The 21660-nt window shown below is 45.4% G+C and overlaps 2 protein-coding genes across 2 annotated transcripts in view; one reads left to right on the top strand and one right to left on the bottom strand.

Moving 5' to 3' along the window:
• Positions 1-7731, bottom strand: part of LOC123752963 (uncharacterized) — a 496752-nt gene extending 489021 nt beyond the window's left edge. Inside the window, exon 1 of the mRNA XM_069305868.1 lies at positions 7498-7731. The gene's annotated coding sequence lies outside the window, so the exon portion shown is untranslated. The remainder of the gene's footprint in view (positions 1-7497) is intronic.
• Positions 1-21660, top strand: part of LOC123752575 (ice nucleation protein-like) — a 69730-nt gene that overhangs the window by 45341 nt on the left and 2729 nt on the right. The window contains exon 2 of the mRNA XM_069310071.1: positions 9997-13821. Coding sequence (XP_069166172.1) covers positions 9997-13821 — 3825 coding nt within the window. The remainder of the gene's footprint in view (positions 1-9996; positions 13822-21660) is intronic.

The following is a 21660-nucleotide window of genomic DNA, read 5'->3' as shown; positions in this document are numbered from 1 at the left end:
TGTCTGTTTCATTAAGTACTTCATCTCCTATTCTGTATCCTGTGCCTGGCCTCCTGTTTCCACTGCCTAGTTTCATTACTTTGCATTTACTCGGGTTGAACTTCAACAGCCATTTGTTGGACCATTCACTCAGTCAGCCATTGTGTGTGTGAGTGGGTGTGTGGGTGTGTGTGTGTGTGTGTGTGTGTGTGTGTGTGTGTGTGTGTGTGTGTGTGTGTGTGTGTGTGTGTGTGTGTGTGTGATGCGTGAGTGTATGTGTATAATGTATGTGAATATATGTATGATGTATATATAAGATGTATAACTCACAAATAAATTGATAGCCAAATCAGTGAGAGATGTTATATGAGAACTTATCATAAATAATATACACATTATGTATGTAAACATAATACAAATAAGGCATTAAGGATTGGTCTAAATGATGTATGGAAATAATCAGTAAGATAAAAGTATAGCATACATGGTATTCATGATACATAGTTCTATGCTTCCTTAAAAAAAGTAATTAAATTGTTTAATTGAGTTCAGTTAGAAAATAGGATTCCATAATTAATTACTCATAATAGTGGTTAGCTTTCTTCTCTTTATCGTAAATTAACAATTACGAGAAATTGGACAATACCATTAAAATATTTGTCCTGAACTATTTTAAGAAAATACTATTTTAAACCTTAATAGAGCTTTCAACCTTCCCTCTATATACATGTTGTTTAATATGGAAACCTCTATTATGACGAGAGATTAACAATTTACAGTTCATTGTGTTAATTTACATTCTCTAGAAAGATGAAGAGAGAGGTGACTTTGGTAATTTCTTATTAAACTCACATACTCAAATAACAAATCACATGAAGGCCCATTGTGCCTGAAACTTCGGCTATATTTAATCTTGAGAGGTTATCTTGAGACGATTTCGGGGCGTAGCGTCCCCGAGGCCCGGTCCTCGACCAGGCCTCCTTTTTGTTACACATCCCCCCAGGAAGTAGTGGTAGGTAGGTGGTAGTAGTGGTTGAAGAAGTAATGGTGGTAATAGTGGTAGGTAGCAACAGGTCGTCTCAATTAATTAACCACATTTTGGCGTTAAAATCTCCCAAACGGACAAAATACGATGTTCTATCAATCAAAACTGCTCACAAACATCCCAGTTTTATTTACGTGAAGGATTACCGGTTTACCTGAAGGACCACTAACACTATAGTGGCCTCGACGAGGACAGGAAGCCAGCGGCTTGTCGAAGGTCTCTCTCCTCCTTTTGCCTTGATAATCTGTTCTTGATAACCGGCTCACATAGCCCAACCGGTTCACAAACCCGTTAATTCAGCACGGGTCAGATTCACGAAGCAGTTACGCAAGCACGGGTCAGATTCATGAAGCAGTTACGCAAGCACGGGTCAGATTCACGAAGCAGTTACGCAAGCACGGGTCAGATTCAGGAAACAGTTACGCAAGCACGGGTTAGATTCACGAAGCAGTTACGCAAGCACGGGTCAGATTCACGAAGCAGTTACGCAAGCACGGGTCAGATTCACGAAGCAGTTACGCAAGCACGGGTCAGATTCATGAAGCAGTTACGCAAGCACGGGTCAGATTCACGAAGCAGTTACGCAAGCACGGGTCAGATTCACGAAGAAGTTACGCAAGCACGGGTCAGATTCACGACGCAGTTACGCAAGCACTTACGAACCTGTACATCTTTTCTCAATCTTTGGCGGCTTTGTTTACAATTATTAAACAGTTAATGAGCTCCGAAGCACCAGGAGGCTGTTTATAACAATAACAACAGTTGATTGGCAAGTTTTCATGCTTGTAAACTGTTTAATAAATGTAACCAAAGCCGACAATGATTGAGGAATTTGTACACGTTCGTAAGTGCTTGCGTAACTGCTTCGTGAATCTGACCCGTGCTTGTGTAACTGCTTCGTGAATCTGACCCGTGCTTGCGTAACTGCTTCGTGAATCTGACCCTGCTTGCGTAACTGCTTCGTGAATCTGACCCTGCTTGCGTAACTGCTTCGTGAATCTGACCCTGCTTGCGTAACTGCTTCGTGAATCTGGTACCAGGCGATTAACTGCACTTCATAAAATTTCTTCGAATAAATCCTAATTTTTCTTGGAGAATTCCAACGATTTTTCCCGGTGATTTTAAATTAATAATTTCCTTCATTTCCATAGATATAGTTATCTATATATAGATATAGTTATCTATATATAGATAGATTGTTTCCCCTAGATAGACGTTACTCAGGCCGGCGTCATCAATACTGATGACATTCGAACCTATCCTCGACCCAAGTCCATTCCATCCAGCGGTCGACCCCACAGACGCATTCATCAATTTTAAAATGCTGTTCACCCAAAACAAGAATTTTCTCAAATATAAGTTAATATTATAATATATTAGCATATTGTGCATATATAGGCATAGGTTAGATTAGGTTAGGTTAGGTGTTTAGGTTAGGTTAGGTTAGGTTAGGTTAGGTTAGGTTAGGTTAGGTTAGGTGTTTAGGTTCTGTTGGCGATTATTTGTATTTGTAGTACGTGGGTGAAGCATTTACAGCGTTGTGGTTCGAACACCAGTCGTCAGTGAAGCACTTGTTCCGGAAGTGTTCGGACGTCAGCAGTTGTGAGTCGTGTGTAAACTGTTTTTCATGCATAAACAGCTGGGGGGGGTTTGGCGGGTGGATGGAATGGTCTTTGGGATCTTTGTGTGGAGGACGGGCTGGAAAACCCGTTCAGACATGACTGACATGATGTTCGAACACTGCTTCGTACGTCAAATGTAAATCTTAACACCTAACCAAACCTACCCTACGACTAAACTATACATTTTTATGATATTTTTAATATAAAAATGTATTATTATACGATAAAAATAACTTTTAATACACAAAACGTTAAATTGACGAATACGTTGATTGACGTTTTATGGAGACGAGTCTAAGCTCAGGATGATATTAGTGAACTTAGAGGCAGCTCCTAACTTACTAGTGAGACTTGGGTAAGTTGCGTTCTTTGGCAAGACTTTCACAACTTTGCTAAGTTGATTTCTCAGGAATACATGATGACTATGAAGCTTGAGGTCAACCTTTCACTTCTAGTGACTTCACTGTACTGCCTAACTGCTCATTTACACCTGCACTTAACATCTTAGAACTGATTCAAGTTGTTAAAATGTGGCCTCAGGTAAATAAGTCAATAGCCCAATATTGCTCGTAAATAATCTTGGCCTTTTGCAAGGTTATTAATTAGATATTTTATCATCTTTAAACACACACATTATCTCCCTTTATATTGTTATAGCTCTCAGAAGACTTTGTAATCATATAGTGAAGAGTGTTGAGTGAGATGGTCACTATCTCATCAAGGCACCACTATCTGTGACTATCCATGACTAGCCATGACTATCCATGACCTAGCCTACAGAGTCAGACAGCTGGGATGTGAATTTTCTCATTAGCTGTAAACCCCAAAAAATCATTCACATATTGGTGCATTAATATGACCCACAAATGGATTGCGTAACGGTAATTAAAGACAATATTAAGAGACAATTGAAGGGCCAGAGTATATTGAATAAATTGAAAGCTGGTTGATATCTTTTGAAAGAGGTCAACTGCTGTTTGGTAGAGATTGAGGACTGTTATCTATGCTGATTTCGGCCAAAGGGACAGAATGTTTTAGAGTTATGAATCTGGCACGAATCATCTCGATATTCCTAATGTTATTCTTCACTGATGCAGGAAGATTAAAAATTAAGTCTCCAAAGTTCATTTTTCACTTTGAATTTGGGTCAGAGGCCTAGTAATGCGTTTCGTAAGGTCTCTCCTTACATTCTCAAAGATAAAATTCTGTTGTGTTAGCACCTGGTTATGTCCTCTAATGGTGACCTTCTGCCAGCAACACCTCACAAGACTCAAAAAAAATATATATATGAGCTCAATGAACAAATCCAACAGGAGCTGTTATAAGGGATCGAACCCACGGGTGTCTAGGAACACCCCAGCGCATAGATTCGATCCGTCATCACGGCTCCTGTGGATTTGTGCATTGATAAATCACATTATTGGGATTTATCTGTGTATATGAGGCCATGTGATATGTGAATTACCCTCCAAATACACATATACTGGACAGAGAACAAGAGAATAACCTTGTTATATGCTGATTAAGACGCGAACTACTCAATAAGAGATTGTTAAGCACGGAAGGAGAAAATTTACGATGTAAATCAGCTTTATTTACATCGTAAAATAACACAAACTAGGGGAATATTATTTACATCCGGGATATTAATCGTCCATAGAAAACGGGTCATCAGCAATTATATTATACTCTCGGAAACTTTAATATATATTCAAGTTTCCGAATATATTGAAAAAAATATATTATACCTAAACTATGGGATCTTGATGGAAATCCTAACAGCAAAAGATACCAACTTTCAGGAGTGCGGAAGATAACCTCAAGATATCAACACATCAGATATCAACACATATTAACACACAAGATATCAGATAACCCTCAAGATATCAAGATCCGAGGCTAGGAAACAGCTCAACATTGCAATAATCTCTAATCAAAGGTTTCAATGTTGTGCAACATTGAAACACATTTTTAGTTTGTGAAAAACAGAGCTAATGTTGAGGTGATTTAGTCAGTGCTAGTCAGTCATTGTCTAAATGTTCTCAATGTTAGATTCTAGAGTGAACGTTCTAGATTCTAGAGTGAAATTCTAGATTCACTCTAGATTCTAGAGTGAAACGTTCACTAGAGTGAACGTTTCGACACAAACAACAAGCACTAGAGTGAAAATTTCTCCAGTCACAAGCACTAGAGTGAGAGTTTCTCCACTCACAAGCACTAGAGTGAAAGTTTCAGCACAAACAATAGCACTAGAGTGAAAGTTTCAACACAAACAACAGCACTAGAGTGAAGGTTTTTCCACAAACAAGCACTTGAGTGAACGTTTCTCCACACACAAGCACTAGAGTGAAAGTTTCTCCACTCACAAGCACAAGAGTGAAAGTTTCGACACAAACAACAGCACTAGAGTGAAAGTTTCTCCACAAATAAGCACTAGAGTGAAAGTTTCTCCACAAACAAGCACTAGAGTGAAAGTTTCACCACAAACAGCAGCACTAGAGTGAAAGTTTTAACATAAACAACACCACTAGAGTGAAAGTTTCAACACAAACAACAACACTAGAGTGAAAGTTTCGACCCAAACAACAGCACTAGAGTGAAAGTTTCGACCCAAACAACAGCACTAGAGTGAAACTTTCTCCACAAACAACAGCACTAGAGTGAAAGTTTCTCCACTCACAAGCACAAGAGTGAAAGTTTCGACCCAAACAACAGCACTAGAGTGAAAGTTTCTCCACAAACAAGCACTAGAGTGAAAGTTTCGACACAAACAACACCACTAGAGTGAAAGTTTCACCACAAACAGCAGCACTAGAGTGAAAGTTTCTCCACAAACAACACCACTAGAGTGAAAGTTTCTCCACAAAACACAGCGGCTGAGTGAAAACATAACACAACCTTCAGAGATGCTACAAAAATATTATTCAGCACTCTAAAATGCATAAAAAAACGACGCTTTCATAAATGAAAAGTAAATGATAGAGAGCAGAATGTACAATAAATGTAGCAAAGATAAAAATAACGTGTATATATATATATATATATATATATATATATATATATATATATATATATATATATATATATATATATATATATATATATATATATATATATATATATATATATATATATATGGTTGTTGGAGCAGTAATGGTAGTAACAGTAGTTTGAATGGTCAGTCTGCGATATTGTTAATTACTCAACTGCCCTTCGTTCAGTAGTTATCTCACACTTCAGTTAATCTCTGAATCAAATTGGTATAGCCAACGATGCTTTGATTCACACTGATTCATTCAGTGTGAATCAGCGTAACTAAAGCATTGATATTGTCAATCATTCTGGATCACTCAGTGAAGCTCTGAATGAAACTGATTCAGACAGCGATACAGTGAATCAAATTGGTTCAATCAGTGATTCTGTGAATCATACTGATTCATCCAGTGATTCTGTGAATCACACTGATTCATCCAGCCATTAGAGATGTTGTAAAACAACTAGGAGTTGTGATTTGGATTCCAATTCCAGTTTGTTAGTAGAGGAGTTGTTAGTTGTGAATCTTGAAGATCTTATTCCTCTGAGGTTGTGAATAACAAGCTGGAGGTTGTATTCCCATGTAAATACAACCTGTGTTGTTTTACAAGCCGTTGAGGATTTAAGTATTATGAAACGCAGGTTGTGAAATTACAAATATTTCCGTTGTGTTTTGTGTGAGACTTTGTGAGTGATTGTGAGACTAGAGGTTGTGATGAGTTGTGAAAATAATTCTGAGGAGAGAGGAGGAACTATTTTATAGGTTGTGAGTGATTGTGAGAGAATGTGAGGCTGCAGGTTGTGATGGATTGTGAAGCAGAAGATGAAAGAAATAATTAGGCATTAAAAAAACTTAATGTAATCTAAATTACGAATAGTTGTGAATGGTTGTAGTTTGGAAATTGTATTGTGCACCTGTGAAGGATTGTTAGTAGTGTGGGAATAGTTGTGCAAAGTTGTGAAGGGTTGTGAGTTGATAGAGAATGCATGTGTGCTATTGTAAAGGGTTGTGAGTTCTGAGGGAATGGTTGTGTGTAGTTGTGAAAGGTTACGAGTAGTTTGTGAATAATTGTGAGTAGTTGTAAAAGGTTGTAGATAAGTTCAAGGGAATGAGAGCAACTGCAAATAATGAGTAGTTGTGATAATTTATGAGTACTAGAGTTGTGTAACCAGCTGAACATTATTGTGAGCCCTTGGGAAGGGTTATGAGCAGTTGCAAAAGAGTTGTAAGCAATAAGGGAAGTGTTACGTGCGGTTGTGAAGAGTTTACAGCAATTGTGAAGGATTGTGAGGAGTTGTGAACTGTTGTGAGCAGTTGAGAAAGGTTGTGAGCAGATGAGTAGGATTGTGAGCACATAACAAAGGATTGTAAAGCAACATGGTGGCAGGAAAATCTTAGGGTATTAGTGAGCAAAATAATTCATGATTGTGAGAAAGTTGTGAGACAAGAAACATCACGGTTGTGAACCGGGTGTGAGATAGTCTGCAAGAGTTGTGATCCCAAACACAGAAATCAGTCGTGATAAAATTTTTAGATATTGGGAGATGATTTAGTGTATATGAGATGAGAGAGAGAGAGAGAGAGAGAGAGAGAGAGAGAGAGACAGACAGACAGACAGACAGACAGAGAGAGACAGAGACAGAGAGAGAGACAGAGAGAGAGAGAGAGAGCTAGCTCGGACGTCCACACTTTAAAGATGTTGGGGCTAGTCGCTTCTGCAGCAGCGGGCTTGCAGCAGCATCCAAACCCCCTCCCCCCCCCCACCACACCCCCACCACAACCCCACAACACAACCCCACAACCACAATCCTCTTTACCTGTAATCTGGCTGGAAGAATCCACTGACAGAGCCGTCCACGTCGCACTAACTCTCCCCCAGCACCACCGAAATCCGGGTCACACACTAGTACACACACCACGTAACCCCTGTTGACAAAGGGGGGGTATAAAGGGGGAAGGGGGAGGGGGTGCTGAGCGCTGGAGGGAGGGGGTTGACAGATGGTTGACGGAGCAGAGGGCGCAAGCGGCTCCGCAAAGGATATACAAGTCCTAGTCGCACGGGTCCAGAAGCACAACTGGAGCTCTGCTGGCCTTTCCGTTTTCTCTTTACGGCATCCCAGAGCTTGAGAGAGAGAGAGAGAGAGAGAGAGAGAAGTAGGGAGAGAGAGAGAGAGAGAGAGAAGAATGGCTGCGCGTGGAGAGATATAGGACGAGGGAAGTGAACACATGAATGAAGGAGAAAGACAAAGATGATAATTGGACCTGTGGAAAGTGATAAGAAAGTGAAAGAAAGAAGAGAAACACGACTTGCGAGAGAGAGAGAGAGAGAGAGAGAGAGAGAGAGAGAGAGAGAGAGAGAGAGAGAGAGAGAGAGAGAGAGAGAGAGAGAGAGAGAGAGAGAGAGAGAGAGAAGTAGGGAGAGAGAGAGAGAGAGAGAGAGAGAGAGAGAGAGAGAGAGAGAGAGAGAAGTAGGGAGAGAGAGAGAGAGAGAGAGAGAGAGAGAGAGAGAGAGAGAAGTAGGGAGAGAGAGAGAGATGCGATCGCATAGACTGACAAATAAACGAACCGATGAAACAGATAAGCATAAGAGCGCTCTTCCAGTGAGAAGGGGAAGGTGGTCTTGTGAGAGGAGGGAGAGAGAGGGGAGAGAGCCCGGTAAAGAGAGAGGGAAAACTGAGAAAGAAGTACCAAGAAACCACATACGCAAGAGAAAAGTAGGTCAGACAAGAGAGGGGAAATCAGGCTGCCTTAAAGCGCCCTTGGACAAGAGAGGAGACGAAACAGGAGAAAGAGAGACAATGAACAAGGAATAAGACAAAAGAGAACATACAAAGAGACAAAGAACATAGACGAAAAGCCACAGCTTCTAAACAAATCCATTAGCAGAAGCATAAACAATTATATGATTGATCATATCAAAAACATGGTTGAATTGAAACGCATTCCAGAAGGGCAAGATAATTAAAAAATAATTCAAGATAATTTGTGCATGATAAGGCAAACATTAGACAGAGTAGCAATAGATAACTTTAGTAAGTATTGACAGACAAGGAGACAGAGACTTTTAAAAGACGGGTTGCAATTGACGGAAGGTTTTATAACTAACGAAGGAATTCAGACGTTAGCTGACAGGCGGAAGTAGTTGAACGAGTGACTGGCTGACAGACGCTGCCTGACAGATTAACTGACGGTGTCACGCTGTCAGCCAACGTAGTCTGTGTCTGTGAGTGCAGAGGAAGACACAGACATGTTGACAACGGTTACACAGACAGACTGTGAACGCTCTCGACCTCAATAACACCATCAAAGCTTCCACAAATTCACTAATTCATCATTTTCAAGAAGCAAAATCATCATGTCGACCATGATGTTTGAACACCAAGAAGATGAATACTGGATAAAACAGAGCACACACACACACGAAGCGAGGAACTAAAACAAACCTGATTGGCAACAGAAGATGGAGTTGAGATCAAAACGAAGAAGAGAAACAGAAAAAACTCAAAGAAAACCAAAAAAGCCACAGAAAATCAGAATCATCATAGAAAGACTCAAAGATACTAAACAAAATTCCAGAATGATGGAAAAAGGCGAAATCTTCCGTCCATTGGAAGGAAACAATGTAATAAAGATGGGAGGAGAGTGAAATTACAATAAAGAGAGAGGTGCAGGAAGAGAGCAGAGGAGGGCTGGGTGCCTCTCTGTGGGCTCCATTGATTATTTTCACCCCTTTGGCTATCAAAATTGTCATAGGGAAAATTAGGAGGACGAGGGCTGGTCTTGGGTCTATCTCCCTTAACGTGTCACCTCTGACCTTAGTCCACACCTGTGGAGGGTTTAGCATGATGGGGGACAGGTCTCTGTGGTCAGCGTCCATCCTGTAGCTGTGGTCAGCGGCCATCCTGTAGCTGTGGTCAGTGTCCATCCTGTGGCTGTGGTCAGTGTCCATCCTGTGGCTGTGGTCAGTGTCCATCCTGTGGCTGTGGCCAGCGGCCATCCTGTAGCTGTGGTCAGTGTCCATCCTGTGGCTGTGGCCAGCAGCCATCCTGTAGCTGTGGTCAGTGTCCATCCTGTGGCTGTGGTCAGTGTCCATCCTGTGGCTGTGGCCAGCGGCCATCCTGTAGCTGTGGTCAGTGTCCATCCTGTAGCTGTGGTCAGTGTCCATCCTGTGGCTGTGGCCAGCGGCCATCCTGTACCTGTGGTCAGTGTCCATCCTGTGGCTGTGGCCAGCGGCCATCCTGTAGCTGTGGTCAGTGTCCATCCTGTGGCTGTGGCCAGCGGCCATCCTGTAGCTGTGGTCAGTGTCCATCCTGTAGCTGTGGCCAGCGGCCATCCTGTAGCTGTGGTCAGTGTCCATCCTGTGGCTGTGGCCAGCGACCATCCTGTGGTTGTGGCCAGCGGCCATCCTGTGGCTGTGGCCAGTGTCCATCCTGTGGCTGTGGCCAGCGGCCATCCTGTGGCTGTGGCCAGCGACCATCCTGTACCTGTGGTCAGTGTCCATCCTGTGGCTGTGGCCAGCGACCATCATGTGGCTGTGGCCAGCGACCATCCTATGGCTGTGGCCAGCGACCATCCTATGGCTGTGGCCAGTGTCCATCCAATGGCTGTGGCCAGCGACCATCCTGTGGCTGTGGCCAGTGTCCATCCTGTGGCTGTGGCCAGCGACCATTCTGTGGCTGTGGCCAGCGATCATCCTATGGCTGTGGCCAACGACCATCCTATGGCTGTGGCCAGTGTCCATCATGTGGCTGTGGCCAGTGTCCATCATGTGGCTGTGGCCAGCGACCATCCTATGGCTGTGGCCAGCGACCATCCTATGGCTGTGGCCAGCGACCATCCTATGGCTGTGGCCAGCGACCATCCTATGGCTGTGGCCAGTGTCCATCATGTGGCTGTGGCCAGCGACCATCCTGTGGCTGTGGCCAGTGTCCATCCAATGGCTGTGGCCAGCGACCATCCTGTGGCTGTGGCCAGTGTCCATCCTATGGCTGTGGCCAGCGACCATCCTGTGGCTGTGGCCAGTGTCCATCATGTGGCTGTGGCCAGCGACCATCCTGTGGCTGTGGCCAGTGTCCATCCTATGGCTGTGGCCAGCGACCATCCTGTGGCTGTGGCCAGTGTCCATCATGTGGCTGTGGTAAGCGACCATCCTATGGCTGTGGCCAGCGACCATCCTATGGCTGTGGCCAGTGTCCAGCATGTGGCTGTGGCCAGCGACCATCCTGTGGCTGTGGCCAGTGTCCATCCTATGGCTGTGGCCAGCGACCATCCTGTGGCTGTGGCCAGCGACCATCATGTGGCTGTGGCCAGCGACCATCCTATGGCTGTGGCCAGCGACCATTCTGTGGCTGTGGCCAGCGACCATTCTGTAGCTGTGGCCAGTGACCATTCTGTGGCTGTGGCCAGCGACCATCCTGTAGCTGTGGCCAGCGACCATCCTGTGGCTGTGGCCAGTGACCATTCTGTGGCTGTGGCCAGCGACCATCCTGTAGCTGTGGCCAGCGACCATTCTGTAGCTGTGGCCAGCGACCATCCTGTGGCTGTGTCAAGCGATCATCCTGTAGCTGTGGCCAGCGACCATCCTGTGGCTGTGGCCAGCGACCATCCTGTAGCTGTGGCCAGCGACCATCCTGTGGCTGTGGCCAGCGACCATTCTTTAGCTGTGGCCAGCGACCATTCTGTAGCTGTGGCCAGCGACCATCCTGTGGCTGTGGCCAGCGACCATCCTGTAGCTGTGGCCAGCGACCATCCTGTGGCTGTGGCCAGCGACCATTCTGTAGCTGTGGCCAGCGACCATTCTGTAGCTGTGGCCAGCGACCATTCTGTAGCTGTGGCCAGCGACCATTCTGTAGCTGTGGCCAGCGACCATTCTGTAGCTGTGGCCAGCGACCATTCTGCAGCTGTGGCCAGCGACCATTCTGTAGCTGTGACCAGCGACCATTCTGTAGCTGTGGCCAGCGACCATTCTGTAGCTGTGACCAGCGACCATTCTGTAGCTGTGGCCAGCGACCATTCTGTAGCTGTGGCCGGCGACCATTCTGTAGCTGTGGCCAGCGACCATCCTGTGGCTGTGGCCAGCGACCATTCTGTAGCTGTGGCCAGCGACCATTCTGTGGCTGTGGCCAACGACCATCCTGTGGCTGTGGCCAGCGACAATTCTGTGGCTGTGGCCAGCGACCATTCTGTAGCTGTGGCCAGCGACCATTCTGTAGCTGTGGCCAGCGACCATTCTGTAGCTGTGGCCAGCGACCATCCTGTGGCTGTGGCCAGCGACCATTCTGTAGCTGTGGCCAACGACCATCCTGTGGCTGTGGCCAGCGACCATTCTGTAGCTGTGGCCAACGACCATCCTGTGGCTGTGGCCAGCGACCATCCTGTGGCTGTGGCCAGCGACCATTCTGTAGCTGTGGCCAGCGACCATCCTGTGGCTGTGGCCAGCGACCATTCTGTAGCTGTGACCAGCGACCATCCTGTAGCTGTGGCCAGCGACCATTCTGTGGCTGTGGCCAACGACCATCCTATGGCTGTGGCCAGCGACCATCCTGTGGCTGTGGCCAGCGACCATTCTGTAGCTGTGGCCAGCGACCATTCTGTAGCTGTGGCCAGCGACCATTCTGTAGCTGTGGCCAGCGACGATTCTGTGGCTGTGGCCAGCGACCATTCTGTGGCTGTGGCCAACGACCATCCTATGGCTGTGGCCAGCGACCATCCTGTGGCTGTGGCCAGCGACCATTCTGTAGCTGTGGCCAGCGACCATTCTGTAGCTGTGGCCAGCGACCATTCTGTGGCTGTGGCCAACGACCATCCTATGGCTGTGGCCAGCGACCATCCTGTGGCTGTGGCCAGCGACCATTCTGTAGCTGTGGCCAGCGACCATTCTGTAGCTGTGGCCAGCGACCATTCTGTAGCTGTGGCCAGCGACCATCCTGTGGCTGTGGCCAGCGACCATCCTGTGGCTGTGGCCAGCGACCATCCTGTGGCTGTGGCCAGCGACCATTCTGTAGCTGTGGCCAGCGACCATCCTGTGGCTGTGGCCAGCGACCATTCTGTAGCTGTGGCCAGCGACCATTCTGTGGCTGTGGCCAGCGACCATCCTGTGGCTGTGGCCAGCGACCATCCTGTGGCTGTGGCCAGCGACCATCCTGTGGCTGTGGCCCGCGACCATCCTGTGGCTGTGGCCAGTGACCATTCTGTAGCTGTGGCCAGTGACCATCCTGTGGCTGTAGCCAGTGACCATTCTGTAGCTGTGGCCAGCGACCATCCTGTGGCTGTGGCCAGTGACCATTCTGTAGCTGTGGCCAGCGACCATCCTGTGGCTGTGGCCAGCGACCATTCTGTAGCTGTGGCCAGCGACCATCCTGTGGCTGTGGCCAGCGACCATTCTGTAGCTGTGGCCAGCGACCATCCTGTGGCTGTGGCCAGCGACCATTCTGTAGCAGTGGCCAGCGACCATCCTGTGGCTGTGGCCAGTGACCATTCTGTAGCTGTGGCCAGCGACCATCCTGTGGCTGTGGCCAGCGACCATCCTGTAGCTGTGGCCAGCGACCATCCTGTGGCTGTGGCCAGCGACCATCCTGTGGCTGTGGCCAGCGACCATCCTGTGGCTGTGGCCAGCGACCATCCTGTGGCTGTGGCCAGCGACCATCCTGTGGCTGTGGCCAGCGACCATTCTGTAGCAGTGGCCAGCGACCATCCTATGGCTGTGGCCAGTGACCATTCTGTAGCAGTGGCCAGCGACCATCCTGTGGCTGTGGCCAGTGACCATTCTGTAGCTGTGGCCAGCGACCATCCTGTGGCTGTGGCCAGCGACCATCCTGTGGCTGTGGCCAGCGACCATCCTGTGGCTGTGGCCAGCGACCATCCTGTAGCTGTGGCCAGCGACCATCCTGTAGCTGTGGCCAGCGACCATCCTGTGGCTGTGGCCAGCGACCATCCTGTGGCTGTGGCCAGCGACCATCCTGTAGCTGTGGCCAGCGACCATCCTGTGGCTGTGGCCAGCGACCATCCTGTAGCTGTGGCCAGCGACCATCCTGTGGCTGTGGCCAGCGACCATCCTGTGGCTGTGGCCAGCGACCATCCTGTAGCTGTGGCCAGCGACCATCCTGTGGCTGTGGCCAGCGACCATCCTATTCACTCACTTGGTACCGAACCCACAACATATGATACTTTACCTACACAGATATATATATATAGATACATCTGTATCTACATATCTTCATATATTTTTACAATACTTTTCTTAGAGTTACCATATTATTTTAAGTACTCAGTATATTGTGATATTTCTATTGAAAACTATATTACTTTTTATTGCCAGACTATATAATATAAAGTAAATATTTCTATGCACAATGGCATCACAATAGTTTGATGTATCTAGACAAATCTTTGGACTATGGCCATAGAATTGAACCCGACTTATCGCCTTGTAGTTTTGGAAACTCCAGATTGGAATGGTTGAATGTGTATATGTAAATATTGAAGTGTTTGTGATTCAGTTTCAATGGTTTTGAATCTGGGTAACGAGATATGTCCCGAATTTACATGAATTTACGTAAATTTGGCTGAAGGTTGACATCTATGTAGCGGCCACGAAGGAAACAGGAAGCTGGCGGCTTGTCAAAGGTCCTTGCATTTGTCCTCAGAATTTTTTTCGCTGGATTTTGAACTGTTCTAATGACTAGTCATTTACCACTTTGGCAGGTAGGCAGTTCCATGGGTTTATTATGCTATGGGGTAAGGAAACAGAAAATGCCTTATTTTCTGTCCTACATTGTGGCTTGTTAAGCTTGAAGCCGATGACCATTGCCTGGTTGATACCTGGTTGATGGGGTTCTGGGAGTTCTACTGCCCAAGCCCGGCCCGAGGCCAGGCTTGACTTGTGAGAGTTTGGTCCACCAGGCTGTTGCTTGGAGCGGCCCGCAGGCCCACATACCCACCACAGCCCGGTTGGTCCGGCACTCCTTGGAGGAAACAATTTAGTTTCCTCTTGAAGATGTTCACGGTTGTTCCTATAATATTTCTGATGCTCGCTGGGAGGGTGTTGAACAAACGCGGACCTCTGATGTTCATACAGTGTTCTCTGATTGTGCCTCTGGCACCCCTGCTCTTCACTGAACCTCTGATGTTTATACAGTGTTCTCTGATTGTGCCCATGGCACCACTGCTCTTCACTGGACCTCTGATGTTTATACAGTGTTCTCTGATTGTGCCTATGGCACCCTTGCTCTTCACTGGACCTCTGATGTTCATACAGTATTCGCTGATTGTGCCTATGGCACCTCTGCTCTTCACTGGACCTCTGATGTTCAAACAGTGTTCTCTGATTGTGCCCATGGCACCTCTGCTCTTCACTGGACCTCTGATGTTTATACAGTGTTCTCTGATTGTGCCTATAGCACCCCTGCTCTTCACTGGACCTCTGATGTTTATACAGTGTTCTCTGATTGTGCCTATGGCACCCCTGCTCTTCACTGGACCTCTGATGTTCATACAGTATTCTCTGATTGTGCCTATGGCACCTCTGCTCTTCACTGGACCTCTGATGTTCATACAGTATTCTCTGATTGTGCCTATGGCACCTCTGCTCTTCACTGGACCTCTGATGTTTATACAGTGTTCTCTGATTGTGCCTATGGCACCTCTGCTCTTCACTGGACCTCTGATGTTCATACAGTGTTTTCTGATTGTGCCTATGGCACCCCTGCTCTTCACTGGACCTCTGATGTTCATACAGTGTTCTCTGATTGTGCCTATGGCACCTCTGCTCTTCACTGGTTCTATTCTGCATTTTCCTCCTAATGTTTGCTGTACATGTGACCTTTTAAAGAAATGGTCTGGATTAAAATCTTCCAGTTTTCCTTCCTTGTGTTTAGCGAGTAAATGTCCACTCCAGGCTTTTGTTTAATTCAGGTGATGAAGCTTGGCCATCTTTAGTCACATCTCTCCTCTAATGACCTCGTACGACTGATTCACTCTCAATAGGTTTGATATATAGTCGTAGTGGCTTGGCGCTTTCCCCTTCATAGTTCCCTTCCCTTCTCCATAGGTTTGCTGGCCCTTGACCCTGAACACCAATGAAACCCTTAGCCCCTAAGTCCGCTCTTCAAGCCCCTAAGGACTCGTATCTACAGATCCTTATCCTGGTCTCTTCACTGTGTTATATAGGGATAACACTTGGTGCTTTCTCCTAATACTTCCCTTCCCTTTCCCCTGATCTGCCCTTCAATCCCTAATTGTTCCTAAGCCCTTCAACCCCTCAGTGCCCCAGGTCCCTGAGCCCCACAAAGGTTATCTTGAGGTTATCTTGAGATGATTTCGGGGCTTTTTAGTGTCGCCGCGGCCCGGTCCTCGACCAAGCCTCCAACCCCAGGAAGCAGCCCGTGACAGCTGACTAACACCCAGGTACCTATTTTACTGCTAGGTAACAGGGGGCATAGGATGAAAAAAACTCTGCCCATTGTTTCTCGCCGGCGCCAGGGATCGAACCCGGGACCACAGGATCACAAGTCCAGCGTGCTGTCCGCTCGGCCGACCGGCTCCCTTGAGTGACAGACCTTCAACATAGAACAACAATTATTCCCCAAACGGCTCCTGATACCGCTATTTATGAGTTGTTATACAAAAAGGTTAATAAAAGGAGTGTCTGAGGATGAGCCGAGGGCAGGATTAGAGAGTGAAGAATTGATTGTATACATTGTGAGTTAAAGGCTTCATTTAATTTGCTGATATACTATAGATAAAATTTCAGTCCTATACAGCTATACTGATAAAATTATGTATCAAAATAAATCACTTATTTGATAAATAAGACAGGTAATTATCCAACCACAGTAATTAATTACTAAATTTTGTATAAAAATTATATTAACACATAATGAAATGTGGGTCTGTATTCCCCTAGAGTTATAATGAAATGTAGGTTTTAATTCCCCTAGAGTTACAATGAAATGTGGGTCTGAATTGCCCTAGAGTTATAATGAAATGTGGGTTTGAATTTCCCTAGAGTTCTTTGCAAAGATTTCTAGTATCATTGCAAGATGGAGCTCCACACAAGCAGAACTAGCACTACCACAACTAGCTACCAGTACATTAAAAAACATTGGAGGAGGAATAATATTCTGTGATTCAAAGTCTGCTCTTCAAGCAATCGAAAACTTCTCCTGGAAGATCGACTGCAAGAAGCTCATACTCCCAATTATAAATGACCTAATTGATGCACAGAGTAAAGGGTTTCGAATCTCCTTTGTATGGATACCATCACACACAAATATAACCCATCATAATGACACAGACATTGCAGCCAAATTAGCGTGTGACAAAGATAAAGTTGAATTAGATCTAGGTATCCCCATCTCTGCTGTCAAAACTGTATTGTTCCAAACACTCTGGTCTGATAGGAGAGAAATTACTGACTCCCAACGACCTGAAAGCACCAGTATAAAAAGTTATGATTTGTTCAGATCTGAAACCTATGTTTATGGGCAGCACAAAACGTGGACCAGACTGTGCGACACAGTGGTTGCCAGGATCAGGTTGGGTTACCGTTACCTGTGGCAGGTGGCTACCGTTACCTGTGGCAGGTGGCTAGCGTTACCTGTGGCAGGTGGCTACCGTTACCTGTGGCAGGTGGCTACCGTTACCTGTGGCAGGTGGCTACCGTTGCCTGTGGCAGGTGGCTACCGTTACCTGTGGCAGGTGGCTACCGTTACCTGTGGCAGGTGGCTACCGTTGCCTGTGGCAGGTGGCTACCGTTACCTGTGGCAGGTGGCTATACCGTTACCTGTGGCAGGTGGCTACCGTTACCTGTGGCAGGTGGCTACCGTTACCTGTGGCAGGTGGCTAGCGTTACCTGTGGCAGGTGGCTACCGTTACCTGTGGCAGGTGGCTACCGTTGCCTGTGGCAGGTGGCTACCGTTACCTGTGGCAGGTGGCTACCGTTACCTGTGGCAGGTGGCTATACCGTTACCTGTGGCAGGTGGCTAGCGTTACCTGTGGCAGGTGGCTACCGTTACCTGTGGCAGGTGGCTAGCGTTACCTGTGGCAGGTGGCTACCGTTACCTGTGGCAGGTGGCTACCGTTACCTGTGGCAGGTGGCTACCGTTACCTGTGGCAGGTGGGTACAGGTGACGGATCTCCCAATCCTGAACACTCCAGGTGCAAAATGTGTGAGCAGGAACTGCGGCATGATCTCCCGCACTACATCACCGAATGCCCAGTTATTAGACCTTTCAGACCAGTTGGCATGAGGTACCTGGAGCTTTGTAATTACTTTATTACCTCTCGTGTTCTTGAAGATATCCTCATAATGGACTTAGAGTCTGTCAGTGTAGACTACTGATCACATGGCCCAGTATGACTAACCATCCTGTGTGATGGGGACTTTTAGCATCACGTAGCTAGCCTTTTGACACACACTGTACTCCCCTTCATATAGTCTAGGACACCTGCACAAATGCTGATGTACCAAAATGTGTTCATACACAAATTCATTGCAAATTCCATCCATTGAAGAATCATGAAAACCAGTCACCGAGAAAGATGAAACTTGCTCTTCTGAAAGCTGCCACACGAAGTTAGTAATTATCAGAAGAAGGCTCCACGCCAAGGAGACGAGGTTGGCGCAGTGCCACACTATACAGGTGCCTCCTCCGTCAATAAGCAAAGGTGTCATGAACATTACGTTTAAACCAAAGTCTCAGTTCATTCGTCAAGCGGACACACTCTAACAGTCTGAACGTTTCACTCAAAAATTTACTTGCACTCAGACTCTCCGTGTCAGGTTAATTAGCTGGCTGGACTCTACACAATCAGAACTACCTGTTCATGCACTGGAAACACAGACTTTCTGTGTCTCAAAGTCATGTTAACCATTCCTGTATGATCGACAGCAAGAGCCTTCTAACAGCAATAATCAATAACTTGCTCCCTGCACGGAATAAAGCATTTAGAATATCTTTCAAATAGATATCACCTCACACATATATAATATAACCCATCAAGATGACACATGGATTACAGACAAATGAGTATGTAACAAGGGTCATGCTGAACAAGACCGAGGAGTCCAAATTTCAGCTGTTTAATATGGCTCCAAATATTTCGGTCTGATAGGAGAGAAATCACAGTCTCTAAAGCCTGAAAGCATTAGTATAAAATTTTATTTGTTTAAGTCTGATACCTTTACACATATATTATTAAATATGACTGAAAAAGTAAGATTAATAATTCTAACACGAATTTTCTCAATATTTCTTATGTTTCTTTTCACTGTCGATGGTAATTGAAAAATCAGTTCTCCAAAATTCATTTTTATTTCTAGTCTGACGCCACATTTCAACGCGTTTCGTAATAACTTATTACATTTTCAAAGTCTTTAGTTTACACACACACAACTATAACCTGCAAACACTAAACAGATTTCTTACTATGCTATAATTCAAACGGCTTTTCATTTCATATACCTGCATTTGGGTCTGATACCTTTCTATATACATGAGCACAAAACCTCCACCAACAGTGCGACACAGTGGTTGCCAGAAACAGGTTGGGCTAACGTTCAATCTCTTACAAAGAACGTCGCCTTTAAATCGTATTCCTAAGGCCAAAAACTGTCGTACTGTCACGTTTTCTGTTTTAGGTCCTCTGGGAGGTTAGGAGAGACCACTTTAAATTGACCATTTTCTCGACACTGGGAAACCTTAAGAGGGTCTGAATTCCCCTAGAGTTATAATGAAATGTGGGTCCGAATTCCCCTAAAGTTATAATGAAATGTGGGTCTGAATTCCCCTAGAGTTATAATGAAATGTGGGTCTGAATTCCCCTAGAGTTATAATGAAATGTGGGTCTGAATTCCCCTAGAGTTATAATGAAATGTGGGTCTGAATTCCTCTAGAGTTATAATGAAATGTGGGGTCTGAATTCCCCTAGAGTTATAATGAAATGTGGGTCTGAATTCCCCTAGAGTTATAATGAAATGTGGGTCTGAATTCCCCTAGAGTTATAATGAAATGTGGGGTCTGAATTCCCGTAGAGTTATAATGAAATGTGGGTCTGAATTCCCTAGAGTTATAATGAAATGTTGGTCTGAATTCCCCTAGAGTTATAATGAAATGTTTGTCTGAATTCCCCTAGAGTTATAATGAAATGTGGGTCTGAATTCCCCTAGAGTTATAATGAAATGTGGGTCTGAATTCCCCTAGAGTTATAGTGAAATGTGGTTCTGAATTCCCCTAGAGTTATAATGAAATGTGGGTCTGAATTCCCCTAGAGTTATAATTAAATGTGGGTTTGAATTCCCCTAGAGTTATATTAAAATGTGGGTCTGAATTCCCCTAGAGTTATAATGAAATGTGGGTCTGAGTTTCCCTAGAGTTACTTTGCAAAGATCCCAAGTAACATTGCAAGATGGAGCTCCACACAAGCAGAGCTAGCGTCACTACAATTAACTACCAATATATTAAAAAACATAAGAGAGAGAATAATCTTTTGGCTGGTAGCACACCATGTGTAAACTTCGAGAACATTTGGGCAATGATCTAACAAACTATGTTGTCAAGCGTCTAGTCGTTATAGACCTTTCAGACCTGCTGGTATGAGGTACCTGGAGCTTAGTAATTACTTGTTCATTCTCATGTTCTTCAGGAAATATTCATAAGGGTGAAGGAAGGTGTGTCTTCTGACCTGATATAGACCTTGTGGTCTGTTATGGTCTAGTGTATACCGCCCCCGTGTGTATGAAGGTATACTTAATGAGTGTATTCCGCCCAGTGTGTATATGAAGGTATACTTAATGAGTGTATTCCGCCCCCCTGTGTGTATGAAGGTATACTTAACGAGAGTATACCGCCCCCTGTGTGTATGAAGGTATACTTAACGAGTGTATACCGCCCCCCTGTGTGTATGAAGGTATACTTCACGAGTGTATTCCGCCCCCTGTGTGTATGAAGGTATACTTCACGAGTGTACATCGCCCCCTGTGTGTATGAAGGTATACTTCACAAGTGTATTCCGCCCCCTGTGTGTATGAAAGTATAATTCACAAGTGTATACACTTGTATACACTTGTATACACTTGTACTTGTGTATACTTGTGTGTACTTATATACACTTGTATACACTCCACATCAAGTCACATACAAAATAATACTTTTACCAAAGATTGCTTCCCAGGAAAAATAACACAACTTTGAACACAATGGAAATATAATTTAAAATATTAAAAAAAAAGATAACCAGAGGAAGTATACAATGAACACAATAGATAAAGTGAGAAGTAGACATTTATTTCGAATGAGAGGAGACAGAACGAGAAGAAATAGGTGAAACTGCATTGTGGATTGACTGTAGAGGGGAGTAAAGAAACAGTTCTTGAATGCCTCAGTGGTCAGAGGTGGGGTCCAAGAGCTAAACTTTACTTAAGATGTGAGTGACCACACACGCACGCACCTGCAGGACTTAAACCCGTGTTCGTATCCCTCTACTCCTGCAGCATAAATGCTTGTCTCTTAACTTTCGTCTTATCTACGAACTTGGAAACTCACATAAAAAGTGCTTTTTGTAATTCCTCGTGCTCAGGTATTCGTTAAAAAAGTGGACATTCTCATTACTTTTCGCAAGTTATAAGTGGTTAGCCGTCAGTGGTTGACCACGAAACACTGTGAAGGAATTGGATCCCCCGTAACTGTGAATTCTTCAACACTGTACCGTATACCATGATGAGAACTGTGTTACATATTTATATATATTACATATTTATATTTATGTTACATATAGTAGGGAGCCGGTCGGCCGAGCGGACAGCACGCTGGACTTGTGATCCTGTGGTCCTGGGTTTGATCCCAGGCGCCGGCGGGAAACAATGGGCAGAGTTTCTTTCACCCTATGCCCCTGTTACCTAGCAGTAAAATAGGTACCTGGGTGTTAGTCAGCTGTCACGGGCTGCTTCCTGGGGGTGGAGGCCTGGTCGAGGACCGGGCCGC

This window comes from Procambarus clarkii, chromosome 6 (genome assembly GCF_040958095.1).
Source record: "Procambarus clarkii isolate CNS0578487 chromosome 6, FALCON_Pclarkii_2.0, whole genome shotgun sequence".
In the NCBI taxonomy this organism is placed as follows: Eukaryota; Metazoa; Arthropoda; class Malacostraca; order Decapoda; family Cambaridae; genus Procambarus; species Procambarus clarkii.
Note: the sequence above shows the minus strand (reverse complement) of the source record. Positions and strands in the feature narration are given on the sequence as shown.